Source organism: Solanum tuberosum, unplaced genomic scaffold, assembly GCF_000226075.1.
Source record: "Solanum tuberosum cultivar DM 1-3 516 R44 unplaced genomic scaffold, SolTub_3.0 scf00152, whole genome shotgun sequence".
NCBI classification, from domain to species: Eukaryota; Viridiplantae; Streptophyta; class Magnoliopsida; order Solanales; family Solanaceae; genus Solanum; species Solanum tuberosum.
Window position 1 is genome coordinate 466431 of NW_006239078.1, and position 16922 is coordinate 483352.

The window sequence follows — 16922 nt, forward strand, 5'->3', positions numbered from 1 at the left end:
TGTGTGTTACGCTTCTATCAGTCGAAAAGTCAGAAATTTTATTTAAAATATTTAAAGTATAAAATAATAAATACGTTAAAAAAAAGCTAAGAAAATTTAACATTTTACTATTTGCATACATAATTCAATTTTTTTACGAAAAAATTCAAATGAACCCACTTGCATTCACTTAACTCCGTCCCAACTTCTATCAATAGTGAATAGAAGGCCAAAATCAGAATCTTAGTGGCTTTGTTAATCTTCACTACAATTTCACATTTTTTATTGCCAAGGCTAAAAAGGACAAAAAATAATAATAATAATAATTATTATCTTCTTTGCGTGCTTTTAATTCAAAAGGAAGGATATACGTTAAAATAAAAAATTTCCAAACGATCCCACTCTATCAAAAACCTTTTCACCCTTTTAACGTTGCACAAAAGTTATTATTTCACGTTTAGCTAGCACGAAAAAGGTTATTCCTACTAGAAATAGTAAAATTATTTTAATGTATTACAACATAAACAATTATATATGTAATGAAGGACAAACCCTTTCCTCAAAAATTAAGAATTACAACTACGAATATCACAACACATATAAAAATTACAATTAGAAAAAAACTTAAACGAGACGGAGCAAGACCGGGCAAAATTAATTTTGCTAGAAATGTGGTGAATTTTGTGAACAGAAGTTTTGATAACATTGAAGGAAACAATAGTAATATCTTCGTTCACTTTTACTTGTTGATTTTGAATTTTGTATCTTTAAAATAAAATAAAATAAATATAAATATTTTACTATAATATTCATTTAATTAATATATAGTCTTAGGTCTATAAATAATTAATATTAAGAATAAAATATTTTAAAAATTATGTTTTTCTCTTAATAATCTATAAATGACGAGTAAAACTAAAAATATATATTTTTAATTTATTTAACAGACAAAAATGAACGAAAAAAATAACATTTATTAACAGAGAAGAAAAGGAAGTAAATACCTGAGAAAAAAATAATGAAACAAGATATAAACGAAGTTGGCCCGGATAGGATAGGACAAAGCAAGGCAGAATACATTCTATCGAAGAAAATCATACGAAGGAAGAATAAGGTTTTTAAGAAAGAAGAGTATGATTAATTTTTATTTTGTTTGCTACTAATAATAAAGGGTTCAATGCATGCATTTTCTGTTTCTTGTAAATAATTATTTTGGTGAAGATATCAAAGTGAAAAATCACGATAGTGTCAGAAACTATTTATATATTTGTCGTATTGTATAAAGACGAATCATTGGAAAATTGAGAGCATTATTTGTTCTTTTTGAAATACAAGATAAAATTAAAATGGAAAGGGTTCAAAATGTCTTTCTACTTTTGTCTATTTATTAAATTTGTCTCCAAATTTTCCCCTTTGTAATCAAAATATGCAAAAATACCCCCTCAAATAGACGGAATCCCCCAGATTGACTTTCAATATCGGATTTCAATTACATTATTCGTTCCCCCCATTTAATCCAACCCAATCACACTCGTAATTATTCTTGAACACTACAAATATTTTAATTATGACACATAAATTGAGTAAATATTTAATAAAGAAGAGATTATGTATCAAGACATAAATAACGATAAAATAATTAACTGATGATCCTAATTAAATGTAACAAGTATTTTGAGACGGAGAAAATATTACAAGTATGAATACATTAAGCAATAACAAAAGAAATATAATCAACAAAAGAAACATTAGAAAACAAAATAATGTTTGAGCATAATTCATACTGTCGATAAACTCGTGCCCTGTTTAAAAGTTGTTGAATTTTTTTCAATAAATCCAAGCATTATTTCAACGTTGCTATCATCTGCAAAAATAAAATAAAGGTATAATAATCAATTCTAGTTCCACTCAATCAGTTATTCTTAACCTAGCTTTTTCATTGCTTCAAAAAAAAAAAAGTTCCACTCAATTATTCTTTTAAAAATTAAACATTTTTTTTCTTATGAAATTATATGAAAACTCATACTTCAATTTTCAAATTCATTTTTTTTTGAATTAATGACAATAAAATCCTTGTTGAAAGTTAATGAGTCCTTCTCCATACAGGTCGATTCAGAATTTTGACTTTATAGATTCGAATTTTCATAAAAAGACCCCTTACTAGGTTCTGAATTATTTATTTATACACTTTAACTGGATTTATTAACAGAAATCCAGAGTTTAAGTTTAAGCTACTAAATTATGCTCATGAATTTGTAATCAGAACTCTAACTCCACTTTTGACTCAAGGAGTTACTTCAAAAATATGTTTTAGTTGATATATATATATTATAAATATTGGTTAAATAAGAATAACATTTATATGCTAAACAAAAACTCGACCATAAAATTCAAAAAATAAATAAATTACTCACCTAGTTTAGGTATGGTATGTCCTTTAGAATGGTGAATCACTTGTGGATCCACAAAACACTCTAGCAGAATTTCACCATCTTTTCTCTGGAAATCTGCCTCCCCTTCAAAAACAAAGATAAATACATTTATACTAATTGTATTGGAGAAGGGGAGCTTAGAGCCATGATAAAGTTATTTTCGTGTCCAGTACTAATATTGAGGCTCGATTAAATACAGATGACTCACGTTAGAGAGTCGAAATTTCATAAAAAAGACCCCTTATTAGGTTCTGAATTATTTATTTATCTCTAGTTAAGGATGAATGAGTACTTACCGCTGCATCAATAACTGCATAAAAGAAATAGTAATGTAATAAAAGTACCTAAGAAGTGAAGGGATGGAGAATTGATAGGAGATGAAAATGCATTTGTAGCCAATTTTGGTATCCCATAAGTTGACCCTCCAAATTTAGCCCCTGATATTATTATCACAAACTTTACTTTTGGAACTTTTGTTAGAGCCACTCCATCCCTTTGCATGCCTGGAATTGCTGCACCTAAAACAGCTCCCTATTTCCACCACACACACACACACAAAAAGAAAAAAAAAACACAGATAAAATGTTAGAGGACAGTTAAGGAAAAGGAAGATCGGTTGTAATATCTGACTAAGCATATTGAACCTTCGATTAATTGAAGACATAGTGCACAGTATATAGCACACTTGCAACCTAAGGGGACTGGACGTAAGATCCACATTGGATCCCAACCAGTATAAAAACATCTGATGTCAATCTTATTTTCTGCACTTTCACTTTCAGTATTTATTTCGTGATCTAACAGTCAACTAATGATTCTCACAAGTCGACTACTTTGAGAAGAAAAACGAAAAAAGAGCAATTCACCCCCGTCTTGCACCTTCAGGAGCAGTGTATTACATATGGAAAGAAAGGAACATATGCATCTTCAATAATTTATTACAAGAGAGATGCCACAACTTTAACAAGACAATTCATTCAAGAAGTCCTCCGTAGAGGCAATACGAAGAGGCAGATAACAAAGAACAACAACAACATACGCAGTGTAATCCCACAAGTGGAGTCTGGGGAGAATAGAATGTACGCAGACTATCTTTGTGTTGTAGAGAGGCTTTTTCATGATAAAAACTTTGGAGCAAATGAATTTCTAATATCCTAGCTAGTTTCTTCTTCTTCTTAGTATAGGACTATGTTGCTCTGACTCCCTAAAAAGTAATGTATGTCGGATACTCCAAAACGTGCATTTCTTGAGGATCTGACATAGATGTGACAACATTTTTTGAGAACCGAGCAACATAGGTATAAGATAGCCTTGAACAAGCTGGTTTTGTAGGTAGGCTTGCTGACTAGAAATAACACAAGTAATATTTGTGAGATCGTTTTCTCATATTCAAACTATAACTGATCGTAAGAGATTATTTTTTCTCGTTTACCGCGATAGAAAAGAAAAACAAAAGAAAATGGAACTTATTAGTAAAACTTACCTGTGAGAAACCAAGAACACCATCAAAAGGTCCATTCTTTAACATAAAATCTTCTATATACTTTAGGCATTCTTCAAAATTGTAAAACTCTGTGAAATCCTACAAGAAAAATACACTAAAATTTACCATTTACAAAAACTCATAAAAATTAGCAGTCCAAATAAAATCCAATCTTGATTCATCAAAATGTAAATTTTTGGTCTTGATGTCTAAGAAAAATGATGAGTCAAAGTTGTGCCAATTGAATTATTACTTATTATTTAGTCCATTTTGATTCAATCACATGTAACCATGTATACTTTGGACAAAAATCAAATAATAACTCATTTATTGATTCAATCGAGGAAAAGAAAAAATTACAGTTTTACCCTTTAAATAAAAGGGATCTTTAATTTTTGCACTTGTCCACAATTTTTTTTCTTTAGCAATACAACTTATACTTCACATGACATAAGTTCTTTAATAGAACAGAACGACACATAACTTGTAGAATATTACGATGAATTGTGAAATATGAGGCATTCAATTCCCTGATACTATGGTTCGTAGCTACGTGTTCTAATCCTATGAGCTACCCAACTCGCCCATTTGCTACCATTTTGGTCAGTTCACTAAAATATGAGGAGAAATAAGAGTAAATACCTTATTTGATTGAAACCATTCAAAATAAGGAGGATCAAAAAAACCTTCAAGTGGAGATTTCCCCTGAGCTGGAAAAGGTCCATCCAAAAACACCAAATCCAATTTTCCGGTGACGGATTCCGGCCATCGGAAAATCAATTTCTTGAGGATATCAGCACTTCCTCTAAAGCCATGAAGACACAGAATTCTTAATTTTTTTTTCTCTATTTCTTTCTCCATAATATTAATTTTTCTTATATAAAAATGTAAGACCCACTAAGCACCATATATATATATATATATATATATTTATTTATTTGTGGCTAAGAGTTTGTCACGTTGTCTCCATGATTCAGCCATAATTGACCATTTTATAATGTTGTTGGTTGTGTATTTATTTATTTTATTTTATTTTATTTTATTTTATTTTCAGAAACATACAAATGAAATTATTAGTATTTGGATATGAATTTGTTGATATTTAAAGGGGGAAAATGTGTGATTGCGGCTTAATGATTAATGAATCAGTGAAAATCACAAAGTTTTAGGTTTAAATTTGAGCAGATATAAAAAAAATAACTAGGTGATTTATTCTGGTTTTGTCTTAGTTTTGATAGATAAAGTTATAAGGGTGTGATCTAATGGTCAAAGAAGTGGGTTTAGTAGCATAACGTCTCGTGTTCAAATCTCATCATAGACAAAAACCTAAGGTGATTTGCGAACTTAGCCAAGGGCCTGCGATCGCGGAGAACAAAATAGTGCTGCTGCCATCAATGCTATAAATATCTCACGAAATTAGTTAAGGTACAAGCTAACAGATGTGAATATTACGATCAGTAAAAAACAAAAGTTAGGAAATTTGATTAAAAGTTAAATATATATACATTCACAATTTTTTTAGCTTAAAGTTTCGCTTTGGGCTTCCAATTATATTGATCCGCCCCTGTTACAAAATTTGGGAATGTCTTTTCAATAAATCCAAGCATTATTTCAGCGCTGCTATCATCTGCAAAAAAATAAAATAAAGACATAGTTAAAGGCTTAAAGCCTTCTTTATTTTCATTAAAACTAAGACTTATGAATCTTTATTAATGCATATATGAATACTAATTAAGATGTTAAGATAATAATTTTCATTTATAAATTTTCTAACTTTTTTTTCATGTGAAATTATATGAAAACTCAAAATTTCAACTTTCAAATAATTTTTTCAACTTTATGACAATAGAAAAAAATCATGCTAAAAGTCAATGACCAGGACTTCAAGTAGATAGGCGGATTCAAAATTTTGAGCTTTGAGGTTAGAAGTTTTTAAAAAAATAATCAATTATTCAGTTTGAATACATTATTTACCTATTTTAAGTAAAAAAAAATTAACAAAAAATATAAAATTGAAGTCTAAGTTATTAAATTATGCCAAACGTGTAACCATAACTCTAATCCTATCCTGTCAAATCTGTAACTAGAACTCTAATCATACACCTAACAAGTGGAGTTATTTCAAAAATGATGTTTTGGTTGATTTTTTTTTTTAAAAAAAAAATTGTAAATATTGATTTAAGTAAGAATTACATTCATATTCTAAACCAAGAAATATACCATTAAAATTTCAAAACAAATTACTCACCTAGTTCTGGTATGGCATGTCCTTTAGGATGGTAAATCACTTGTGGATCCACAAAACACTCTAATAGAACTTCTCCATCTTTTTTTTGGTAATCCTTTTCTCCTTAAGAATGAAAAATAATCATTTAACACCAATTTAATTGGATAATTGAAATGTTCAATAATAAATAGTAGAAAGCTTGAAATAAATTAAAAACATAATTATATAAAAAAATAAAAAAAAATGATCAGAACTACTCCCTTTGTCCCTTATTACTTGTCCAATTTTTCTTTTTTACTTGTCCAATCTGACAAATCAAAGAATGACAAAAAAAATTTACCTATTATATCCTTAATTAATTACTTTGAAAAGGGTAAAACTTCTTGAAAATTTTAAATTTTAATTCATCAACTTCATAATTACTAGGGGTAAACTGGTAAACTCGTTATTTCAATCATTGTTTTCTTAATAGATGTGTCAATTCAAAAATAGACAAGTAATTAGGAACATAAAGAGTATATTTCGAGTCGCGCGTACAGAAACACATTTTAAAAAATAATTAAAAAGAGAGATAATATGAAAGTACCTAAGAAGTGAAGTGATGGACAATTGATTGGAGATGAAAATGCATTGATAGCCAATTTTGGTACCCCAAATGAGGGCCCTCCAAATTTAGCCCCTGATATTAGTATCACAAATTTTATTTTTGGAACTTTTTTTAGAGCCACTCCTTCCCTTTGCATTCCTGGTATTGCTGCACATAAAATAGCTGCCTATTTCCAACAAAATAAAATAGAATTACTTTTATAAAATCATTTTCTTTTATTATAATTATAATTGATCATAAGAGATTATTTTCTCGTTATCGCGAGAGAAAAGAAAATAGTACTTATAACATTAAAAATATTTTACCATTGAGAAACCAAGAATACCATCAAAAGGTCCATGCTTTGACATAAAATCTTCTATATATTCAAGGCATTCTTCAAAATTATAAAACTCTGTGAAATCCTACAAGAAAGTACACAATTTATAGAAAAAAAATATTTTCTCTAGAAATAAAAAACATGTTTTTCCAGTATCAACAATAATTTTGGTAGTATGATAAGTACTTATTCATCTTTAATTAAGAGTTTTGTATTCGAGTCTTGTTTGGATACAGAGTTATCTTTATTAGTGTGCTTTTACATTTTAATGTAAAATTTCTTACGCGGATTCAAATTTATTTGGATCTTAATACAAATATCAAACACTAGATAAGATTGAACAATAGAATGACTATCCCAATAAAAATATAAAAAATAAATTTCAGAAAAAATATTTTTAATAGAGAATATTTTCTTTCATATCAAACACACCAAAATTTGGATCTTGATTTATTCTACATTGGTCATTTTGACTCTCACGAAAAAATTGAACAAATATGATTATAAATAGTAGTGAATAATCAAGGATGAAATGAACAATAAAATAGTACGATAAGATAAATAAGATCATTTTATCGATCCTTCATTAAATATCTCATTTAAGCCCTCGTAACGAGAAAAATCTCATGTCAGGGAGTGTTTTTCTTCGAATAGATCGAATCGTTGAAATTAAATGAAGCAAGTATAAATACCTTATTAAATCGAAACCATTCAAAGTAAGGAGGATCAAAGAAACCTTCAAGTCGAGATTTGCCCTTAGCCGGAAAAGGTGCATCCAAGAAAACCAAATCTAATTTTCCGGTGACGGATTCCGGCCACCGGAGAATCAATTTCTTGAGTATTTCAGCACTTTCTCTATAGCCATGGAGACATAGAATTCTTGGTTTTCTCTTCGATTCTTTTTCCATACTATTTCTTTTTTAATTTCTTCTCAAAAAATGGTAGGTACATAAGCATATATGCCTAAGATTCTTTAAAAATCTATCTTTTAAAATTGTTTTTTTTTAAAGTAAAATACATGTTCGAACATAGTGTCAAATTATATAACTCATAATTCAAAAATTTCTTGATCATGAAATTTTTTCACTTTTACTCCAGAGTTTAATTTTAAAAGAAAAAACACAATTGATCATAAAATTTTGAAATTCAACCTGAGATTGAATTTCATTTCAGAATTTTCAAGAATTTTAAAAATAACAAAAACTCTGAGTTATTTCATAGAAAGTCAAAAACAATTACAATTTGTATATGTGGCTAAACACAACTCCAATATTCAAATATTATTTTTCAATCTAGAAATAAAATTATTATTTTTCTTCAACTTTTACAATAAAATATGCATAATCAAACGTCCACTTAAATTTTTAAATTCAAATTAAAAATTTATGGACATATTGGCTGAATTGTCACGTGGTCTCTGTTATTCAGACTAAATTGACCATAGTGTTAAATAAAATATCTTAAAATTTGTTAATTTTATCTTTTGTTGTGTTTTATATTCAAAATGGTCATTATTGTTATTTAACTAGTGCAAAAATATCACTCAAAAGGATTAGACAGAGTTGCTTAGGAGGTAAATATCCTCCGCCTTTAATTTTAAGGTTATGAGTTTGAGTTATTGAGAGAGAAAAAAAACTAGTGAAATAGTTCAAAAATAAATTGGCATTATAGTAAAAATTATCTTTAGCGGTAATTAATTAATGATTATAGCTTAATTACCTTTAACTATGTATGTTTAGCGGCAATTGGCACTACGATATTGAATTTAATGACAATTAACTAATGCCAGAGAATCTTTTATCATTCTATATATATTTATGTGTATATTTATTACCGCTAAAAGTTGATTTTGTTATAGCATGGTTACTTTTGATTGCTCCAAAACAAAAGAAAAATGATCAATTTTACTACTGAACAATTCAAAATGAGACAATTTAACAAAATCCATACAATTCGAGATGCATTTCAAAGGAATATATTATTTTTTATATTGGCGTGTGAGCCAGGATATAGAACAAAATAACCTTCAAAAACCCTAACTGGAATCGAAAACGTCTTACAACAAAATTTTGATGTCTACACATCAATATACCTATTATAGGATAATAAGCCATTTATTATCGAGACATTCTCAACTTTTAAAGTTCAAACATAAAATCTCTACTTATACATAATTAACTATAGTGTTTAGAACAATTCCACCACAATATGCCCTTAATCAACAAAGAAAAAAGTCTCAATAAAATAAAAATATTTGAAAATAATTTATATTAATAGAGTATTCTCCTTCCAGGATCAAAGTTGTTGAACTTTTTCAATAAACCCAAGCATTATTTCAAGGTTGCTACCATCTGCAAAGATAAAATGTTTTAGTTCTATTTTATTTTATTTTTTAAAATTTTAGTTTAAGTAAGAATTAAATTCATATTCTAAACTAAAAAAAAAAATACTCACCTAGTTTAGGTATGGTATGTCCTTCGGGATGGTGAATTACCCATGGATCCACAAAACACTCTAGTAGAATTTCATCATCTTTATCAACATGGGTTATGGTGCACTGGTGGGAGTGTTTCACCCTTAACCAGAGGTCTCAGGTTCGAACCCTGGGTATGGAGAAAATTCTATTGGAAGCGTCACCCCCGAATGGGCCCTGCAGAACGCGATCCAGATTTAGTCGGAACTCCAATGTGGGCTCCGGACACCGGGTGGAAACCCAAAAAAAAAAAAGAATTTCACCATCTTTTCTGTGGGGGACATAACTTCCAATTCTTTCGACTAAAATGTATATAATTAGATTACAACTAACATGAATTTTAATACATTATTTTAATCACTAAACTTATACATTCAGAATAATAATAATAATTTTAATACGTTATTCTAATCACTAAACTTATACACTTAATTGCTTTATTTAATAGTTTTAAAAAATAAAAATAGCTGACAACTTTGTTGTTTTTATTATTAAGATAAATATATAATTTAAATGGATCTCAACCATAAATTATTATATTGTACTTGACCTAATTATACTTGACCGGATCTTTATCCCATGTGAAGTCTATGTATAGTTGTCACATGGTTTCTTTAAATCCAAGTCAGATTCATGATCATTTAAAATTTAGAGTTCCTATAAATATGATACGTAATTAAATTTACAATCAAATATTTATAATATTTAGTGAATATTTCAATATGTATGTAAAGTTTAAACAAAAATTACTGAGTTCTTGAGAACCTGCACACAATATGCTGAATCTGCTCATGTTTTAAACACTATCCATAATTCAACTAAAATGGACAATTTTTTTATTTTTTTAAATTAATCGAACATGGAAAAATTACTCCTTATCAAACTCAGCCAAAGTGTTTTATTATATAGTACATCACAAGGTTTTACATGAGCCAAGACTATAGATACCATTTTGCAACAATTGACAAGGTAACATAAGGTACATAAACAAACAAACCAAATATAACATGGTTTTTTTTTTTTTACAAATTTCTCCAATTATGTGACCATATATAGTACCACCCACCATATATTTTTTACAACAATCTTTTTTTTCCCTTCACATAATTAAAAGCTAAGCTTTGTTTCTAAAATGATTGAGGGCAAATTGGGCATCACATTTAGCCCCAGCAGTAAATGTTTTAAGGAACTCTGGATAAGTAAAGGCTCTAAACTCCGGTTCAGTGCGAACCAAAGGAGTGGCTGGTTTTATTAAAGACTTGGGTGATGGACCGAGAAATACACCGATTGTGGTTCGAACCTCTTTTGCGTGCGTCACCACACGATGAACCGGAGTTATGAACCTGTCATTGGTTATTACCTGCAAAGAATTACCATATGTTATGAGGAAAATTGACTGCTTCAAAAAAAAAGAATGGAAAATTTGTGTTATAAAACATGATTTTTCCAGTCATTTCACATTAAGCCAACTGACTGAAAAAATGAATGGATTGGAGGAAAGCTTCCTAATTTTTTTCGTATGAAATCATTACTTTTTTTATTTTTTCTCCTTACCGATTCAATCAGAATATCTATGAAAATAGCCACTGAACACTTTTCAATAGTAATTTTTTAGTAATGAACCTTTAATATTATACAACACTAAGAAGTACCTTCAATTGTAGACCAGGAATAACAACTATAGCATGAGGAATAAGTTGAACACCAATCCATTTGCCATCCTTAAGTATTTGAAGTCCAGGAACATCACATTGTTGAAGCAATGTTATGAGATTTGGATCAGAATGTACTGGCATTCCTAGTGTCAAACTTGGATTTGGACATGGAATATGATGATTCACAGATATCACATTTGTTTTACTTACTTCACCTTCAAAATAACCTTTCTCTAGTCCTAATCCTTTGCATATCATATCCAAAATCTTGTAAAGTAGCTTCCTTGTTTCTATTGAATACTCACTTACCACTTCTCTACAAAAAGAAAACAAACATAATTTACGTGTCTTAGTTTGATTGGATTTAGAAAACGAGAGATGGTAAAATTAGGTTATGAAAATATGATTGTGCATGGGTCATGATTGAACGAGTTAATAACCCGCCTATTTAATTATTAACTCTGCCCATTTTGACCTGTTCAATTCATCTCATCTAATAGTTAGTTGATTAGAAAAAGAAACTAAGACTTCTGAAAAATTGTGGTCTAAAACATGTCATAACATTTCAGTTGGCTTTTCAAATATGTCATGTCATACAATGGTTATAAAAGTTTCTCGTTAATAATCAAATAGAAAAGTAAAGTTAATCGTTTTCAAATTCAAAAGTGTGTTGTTCTTTTAAAAACGTCTAATAAAGAAAATGTATCACGTAAACTGAAACGAATATATATTACCTATACTTGGTGGGCTTATTTGGCCAAGTCATAATGTATTCCTCTAAAGGATAGCAATGATGAGTAAAATTATCTCTCCAATAGTGAAATTCTTCAGTATCATATGCTAATGTGCTTGAACATAACCTGCAGCTTTTGTTTATATCATTTGAGTAAAATTTTGCCTTGTATTCACCAGGTAATTTGAAGAACTCCTTGTATATATTCATTGTATCATCCATTAGATTTTCACACACTCCATGGTTTATCACCTGATCATCATAATATGTAAAAGAAAAACATAATATAAGTACTCGTCCATCCTTAATTAGAAACTTCAGAAGTAATTTTTTTTTGTAAGAAGCGCTTTATCTCCCAAAGTTGGACTTTTTATCACAAAAGGTGGATTTACCTTGCCCCAAAAGGTGTCACGGAATATTGTTTCGTTAGATATTTACTAAATATGTATTTATGACAAATGACTTTCTTGAGTCAAGGGTATATCAGAAACAATCTCTCTAATACCACGTAAAGGTAGATGTAAAGTTTGTATACATCATATACCTTACTTGTGTAGAACTATACTGAATATGTTGTTATATGTCCTATAATGTAGATAATTAGCAAAGTAAAAATATTGAATATATATACTACACTACTACTCTACTTATATAGTAATATAAGTCACACGGAGCAATAAAACCAAACGTGTTTTTCATAGTTCAAACTCGAAAAAAAAGTTCATTTCTTCTTGTTATATTTTGTGTACACATTTTATCAATTCTGAAATGAGATTATCAAAGCAATCTTAAAACTCTAGATTTGACAACAACTCAATTACTAACACAGTAATTTTAAAAAAAATTCTCCGTATTACAAAACAATATTCTTAACTATTAATTGTACCTGAAATATTCCAAATTCTTGACATGCTTTAATAACTTGTTGAATTGTATCAGTTGGATGATTATTTGCCAAATCTATGAGTGGTATATCATGGCAAACAGGAAATTCAATTTTTCCTGGTCTTCTTTCTAGTGGAAAAATATATTTTTTAGGTACAAATTCAACATTTGACCAATTTGAAATCAAGATTTCCATTATTTTTCTTGGATTTTGTTGTGTGTTTCATTTATTTGTACATAGACAATGATCTTGTATAAATAACAAAAAAGAGAGATTTCATTGAGGAATATTATACTATATATTCATCAATTCTACTTGTCAATTCAATATTCGATATCTATATTGGAGTTCGATTAAATCAAAGGGGACGACAGTTCCAATATATTTGCTCTCTTCAATTGTCCTCTTGCCTATTCCTTTGTCATCAAATGGGGGGACCAAAATCTCTCTTTATCCTTTATAATTATACATTAAAAATAAAATAAAATATTAAGCATACGTAATACAATCAAATATTCAAAAAGATAATTCAAAGCACTAAAATATATAGTACATAATGATTAAATACATACATTTTTTCTTAAGTAAAATAATAATAATGATAATATATACACACAAATAATTTTGTTGTTTTTAATTAAGGGATAGTACTATATATATTTTATTTTAAAAAAAAAGAGATTTGATTTTTAATATGTGAGGTCAAGGCCATTGTCAGATATCAAGCCAGACAAAACGTATGATTAACGGTTTATTAAATTAAAAATAAAATTGAATTATTAAATAAGAAATAAAATCTAAATTTATATAAAAGAAAATAACTTATGAATTCTAATCAAGAAAAAAATATACCTTTATGTTGTCGATGAGATGAATCGATCTAGGATTATGAACTATCTAATAATCATATTATGTTACACTACAAGAAAAGTGTGAATTACATGAGGATTTTCCTAGGGATTAGTATGAAAATCAGTAGGAAACTTATTTTTCCTGCAAATTTTCATACTAATCCCCAAAAAAATCCACATGTAATTCACACTTTTCTTGTAGTGGTTCTTCAATTAATTTAACTAATTGATTGACCTGATTAATTTTACTTGCAATTTACAATCGAATAGTTATGCGTTTATTCATATTAACCTAATTATCTATGTCTAGCATAATAGAATTAACGAAAGTGAATTTACATCTCATGTATAGCAATCAAGTGATATAATACGATACGTCTAGAATAAGAAGTTTAACTCTAGATAGACATGAAAAAAATACAAGTCATCCAAAAAAAAAAACATGAAAACAAATAATATGAAGAAGAAAAAATAAAACTCAATAATCTCTGGTCTTCACGTCAACTCTTAGCTCTTTCTCTACATAAAAATATATCTTCCAAAATATATTTATAAACTACTTATAGATTAGGAAAATCCCAACCAAAATAACTGAATTAAAAAAAAAAAGTTGAAAAAAATCAGATTTGCGTTGCTCTCTTTACTTGTCTTCTTTCCCTTTTTCTTTGTCTTCAAATGGGGGACCAATACAATCAATACTCAAAAAATGATTAAAAATATTAAATATAAATAAACAATGACTAAATTAAATATATATTTATTTTTTCAAACATTAATAATAGTAATATATACAAGCAAATGGATTTTGTTGTTTTTAATTAAGAGATAGTACTATGTAAGCAAATAAATGATTTTGCCATTTTTAATTAAGGGATGGTTCTATAAATACAAAAAATGAGATTTCATTTTCAATATGTGAGGACAAAACCATTGTTAAAGAGCATCTTACTTATAGATTCCCTTGAGTTATAATAAAAGAAAAATTCAATTTACCTAGGCCTAAGTGACTCTCGAAAGTCGTTTTTTTAATGGTAGGATGGTCAAGGGCAAGGGGTGCTAGATCGTGAGTATGAAAGAAACATTAAACTTGAAATATCACGTATGAAGCTTATTTTTCCTATTTTAATTTAGGAAGTCATTTTCCTAAATAAAGAAGGAGAGTAAATGAATAGCCATAGGATGAAGTAATTCAAGTGATAAAAATTTTACTTGTGACGTTTTGTAAGAATGTCCAAATGACGAATAGTTTAAATCATTGAAAAGTAAACTCGATGAACTACAATTTGAACATATTATCAATTCAATGAAAGAAAATTAAATTGATAGTCAATTTAATTTACACCTTGTTATTTTTAAGTTATATCCCGTTTTCCCAAACTATATAAGTTATAGCGGTATTTAAAAATCTTCAAACAAAAGAGGTTGATGCTCATCCTCCTTCTTCAACTTCAATCACATATGTTTTCAGTCTCGTATGTATAAAGTTCAAACATAAATGTATGAAGTTTGGATTCAGGTAAACTTAAGTCACATATGTTTAAAGTTTGTTACTTATGATATTTTGTCTGAAATTAGATTTTACAAGTCTAACGTCAAATTTATATATGTATATAAAGTTTGTAATTCTAGATGTGAGTTTTTTCAACTTCAGTTTGATAATTCTGAAATTAATTCTAAGGCGGATAAACTTATAAAAAATTATATACTTCGAATGTGGCTTAAATAGCGATCCTCAAATCAATCATGTATCCCATGGTCAAACCATTAAAATCTAGCCCATTATTTTGGGCTTAGTTCAAGAGATCCTAGTGGGACAGAGAAATCTAAGTGGGCAATGCAATGCTTGGATTATACACACAAAAAAAAAAGGATATTGATTTTGATAATATACAAAAAAAAAAAAAAATGTCGCATAAGAAGCATGTGTAGAATTGTTCAAATTTATACAAGTGTCGTACATCCAAACTTGGAGGGTGTAGATATCAGTTGAGACCAAGTCAACAAATACGTTTATGAATTGTGAGTATTTTTTTAAAAAAAAAGATGCACCCCTCAAGACTAATCCTTATTAGGTAGAAGAGCTCATTTAGTTACTAGTGGGACTTGTTTATCTACTTTCGCTAGGAAAATCATTTTCCTCATTTTTAAGGAGTTTTTTTCTAGAGAAAATGTTTTTTGAATATTTTAACCAATTGAACATGAAAAATTAACAAAAGTATTTTCCTCCTTACCGAACACATCCTTTGTGTTTTATTATATAGTATATCACAAATTATTACATGAGCCAAGACTAGATACAACATAAAGGGGAGCTCTTCTCTTAGATACAAAAACAAACCATACATCATCATATTCTTTTGACAAATTTCTCCAATTATATGACCATATATAGTACCACACACCATATTATATTTTACAACAATCTTTTTTTTTTTCTTCAAATAATTAAAAGCTAAGATTTGCTCCTAAAATGGTTGAGGGCAAGTTGAGCATCAAATTTAGCCAGACCAACAAATACTTCAAGGAATTCTGGATAAGCAAAGGCTCTAAACATTGGTGCAGTGTGAATCAAAGCAGTAGCCGGTTTTACTAAAAACTCGGGCGACGGACCGAGAAATACACCAATTGTGGTTCGAACCTCTTTTGGGTGTGTAACCACCCGATGAACCGGAGTCCTGAACCTATCATTGCTTATTACCTGCATTAAAATAACAATAAAAAACTCACGACTTGCTTTGTATTCTATTTTCATCATTCATACTTTTTAATGTAAAAAGAAGTTTTAAATTTATAATAGTCGTTAAAGGGCATGATCTCGATTATATTAACAGAAAAAGAAATATTAACATTTTTTTCCACCTAATATTTATCGATTACTTATTATTGTTTAAACACTTGATATTTAAATGGGGGCTAAGTAGTCAAATGGGCTCTTAGGGTGTGTTTAGTAAGAGGAAAAGCATTTTTAAAAGAAATATGTTCTAATTTCATCATATTAAAAAATAATTTTATCTCTAGAACAATAAGTCCTTGAGGTCGTTTGGTAGAGTGTATTAGGAAAAATAACGCATGCATTAGCATTGTGTATTACTAGTACCTTGTTTGGTACTCTTTTCGAACCTATGTATAACTACACTCTATTGTGTATTAAGGTGTGTATTGCTAATACCATGGATTTCTAGGTATTAGCAATGCAATGGTTTTAATGCATGCATTAGATTAACTAATGACAAAACTACCCTCTAAGCCTAATAATAATAATAATAATAATAATTAT

The 16922-nt window shown here is 28.6% G+C and overlaps 4 protein-coding genes across 5 annotated transcripts in view; all 4 read right to left on the minus strand.

The window, feature by feature from the left end:
* Positions 1-1612: 1612 nt before the first annotated feature.
* Positions 1613-4776, minus strand: LOC102582655 (ovarian cancer-associated gene 2 protein homolog). The gene is made up of 5 exons (XM_006353128.2): positions 4537-4776; positions 3895-3993; positions 2756-2942; positions 2394-2495; positions 1613-1843 (listed from the first exon to the last, which is right to left on the minus strand). The coding sequence occupies exons 1-5, from the start codon at positions 4753-4755 to the stop codon at positions 1758-1760; spliced, it is 693 nt and encodes a 230-aa protein (XP_006353190.1). The 5' UTR covers positions 4756-4776; the 3' UTR covers positions 1613-1757.
* A 578-nt stretch (positions 4777-5354) lies between these two features.
* LOC102582414 (UPF0483 protein AGAP003155-like) lies at positions 5355-8113 on the minus strand. Of its 2 annotated transcripts, XM_015311246.1 has the most exons (5): positions 7740-8113; positions 7034-7132; positions 6708-6894; positions 6143-6244; positions 5355-5521 (listed from the first exon to the last, which is right to left on the minus strand). In XM_015311246.1, exons 1-5 carry the CDS (start codon positions 7953-7955, stop codon positions 5418-5420), a joined length of 708 nt encoding a protein of 235 aa, XP_015166732.1. In that variant the 5' UTR covers positions 7956-8113; the 3' UTR covers positions 5355-5417. The 2 variants fall into 2 exon arrangements, with proteins under 2 accessions (XP_015166732.1, XP_015166733.1); XM_015311247.1 differs by lacking the exon at positions 7034-7132.
* A 2509-nt stretch (positions 8114-10622) lies between these two features.
* LOC107061630 (hyoscyamine 6-dioxygenase-like) lies at positions 10623-12134 on the minus strand. Its single transcript, XM_015311224.1, has 3 exons — positions 11910-12134; positions 11173-11491; positions 10623-10880 (listed from the first exon to the last, which is right to left on the minus strand). The coding sequence occupies exons 1-3, from the start codon at positions 12128-12130 to the stop codon at positions 10635-10637; spliced, it is 786 nt and encodes a 261-aa protein (XP_015166710.1). The 5' UTR covers positions 12131-12134; the 3' UTR covers positions 10623-10634.
* A 3764-nt stretch (positions 12135-15898) lies between these two features.
* LOC102582989 (hyoscyamine 6-dioxygenase-like) overlaps positions 15899-16922 on the minus strand; it is a 4066-nt gene continuing 3042 nt past the window's right edge. The window contains exon 4 of the mRNA XM_015311248.1: positions 15899-16343. Coding sequence (XP_015166734.1) covers positions 16098-16343 — 246 coding nt within the window. The 3' untranslated portion in view covers positions 15899-16097. The remainder of the gene's footprint in view (positions 16344-16922) is intronic.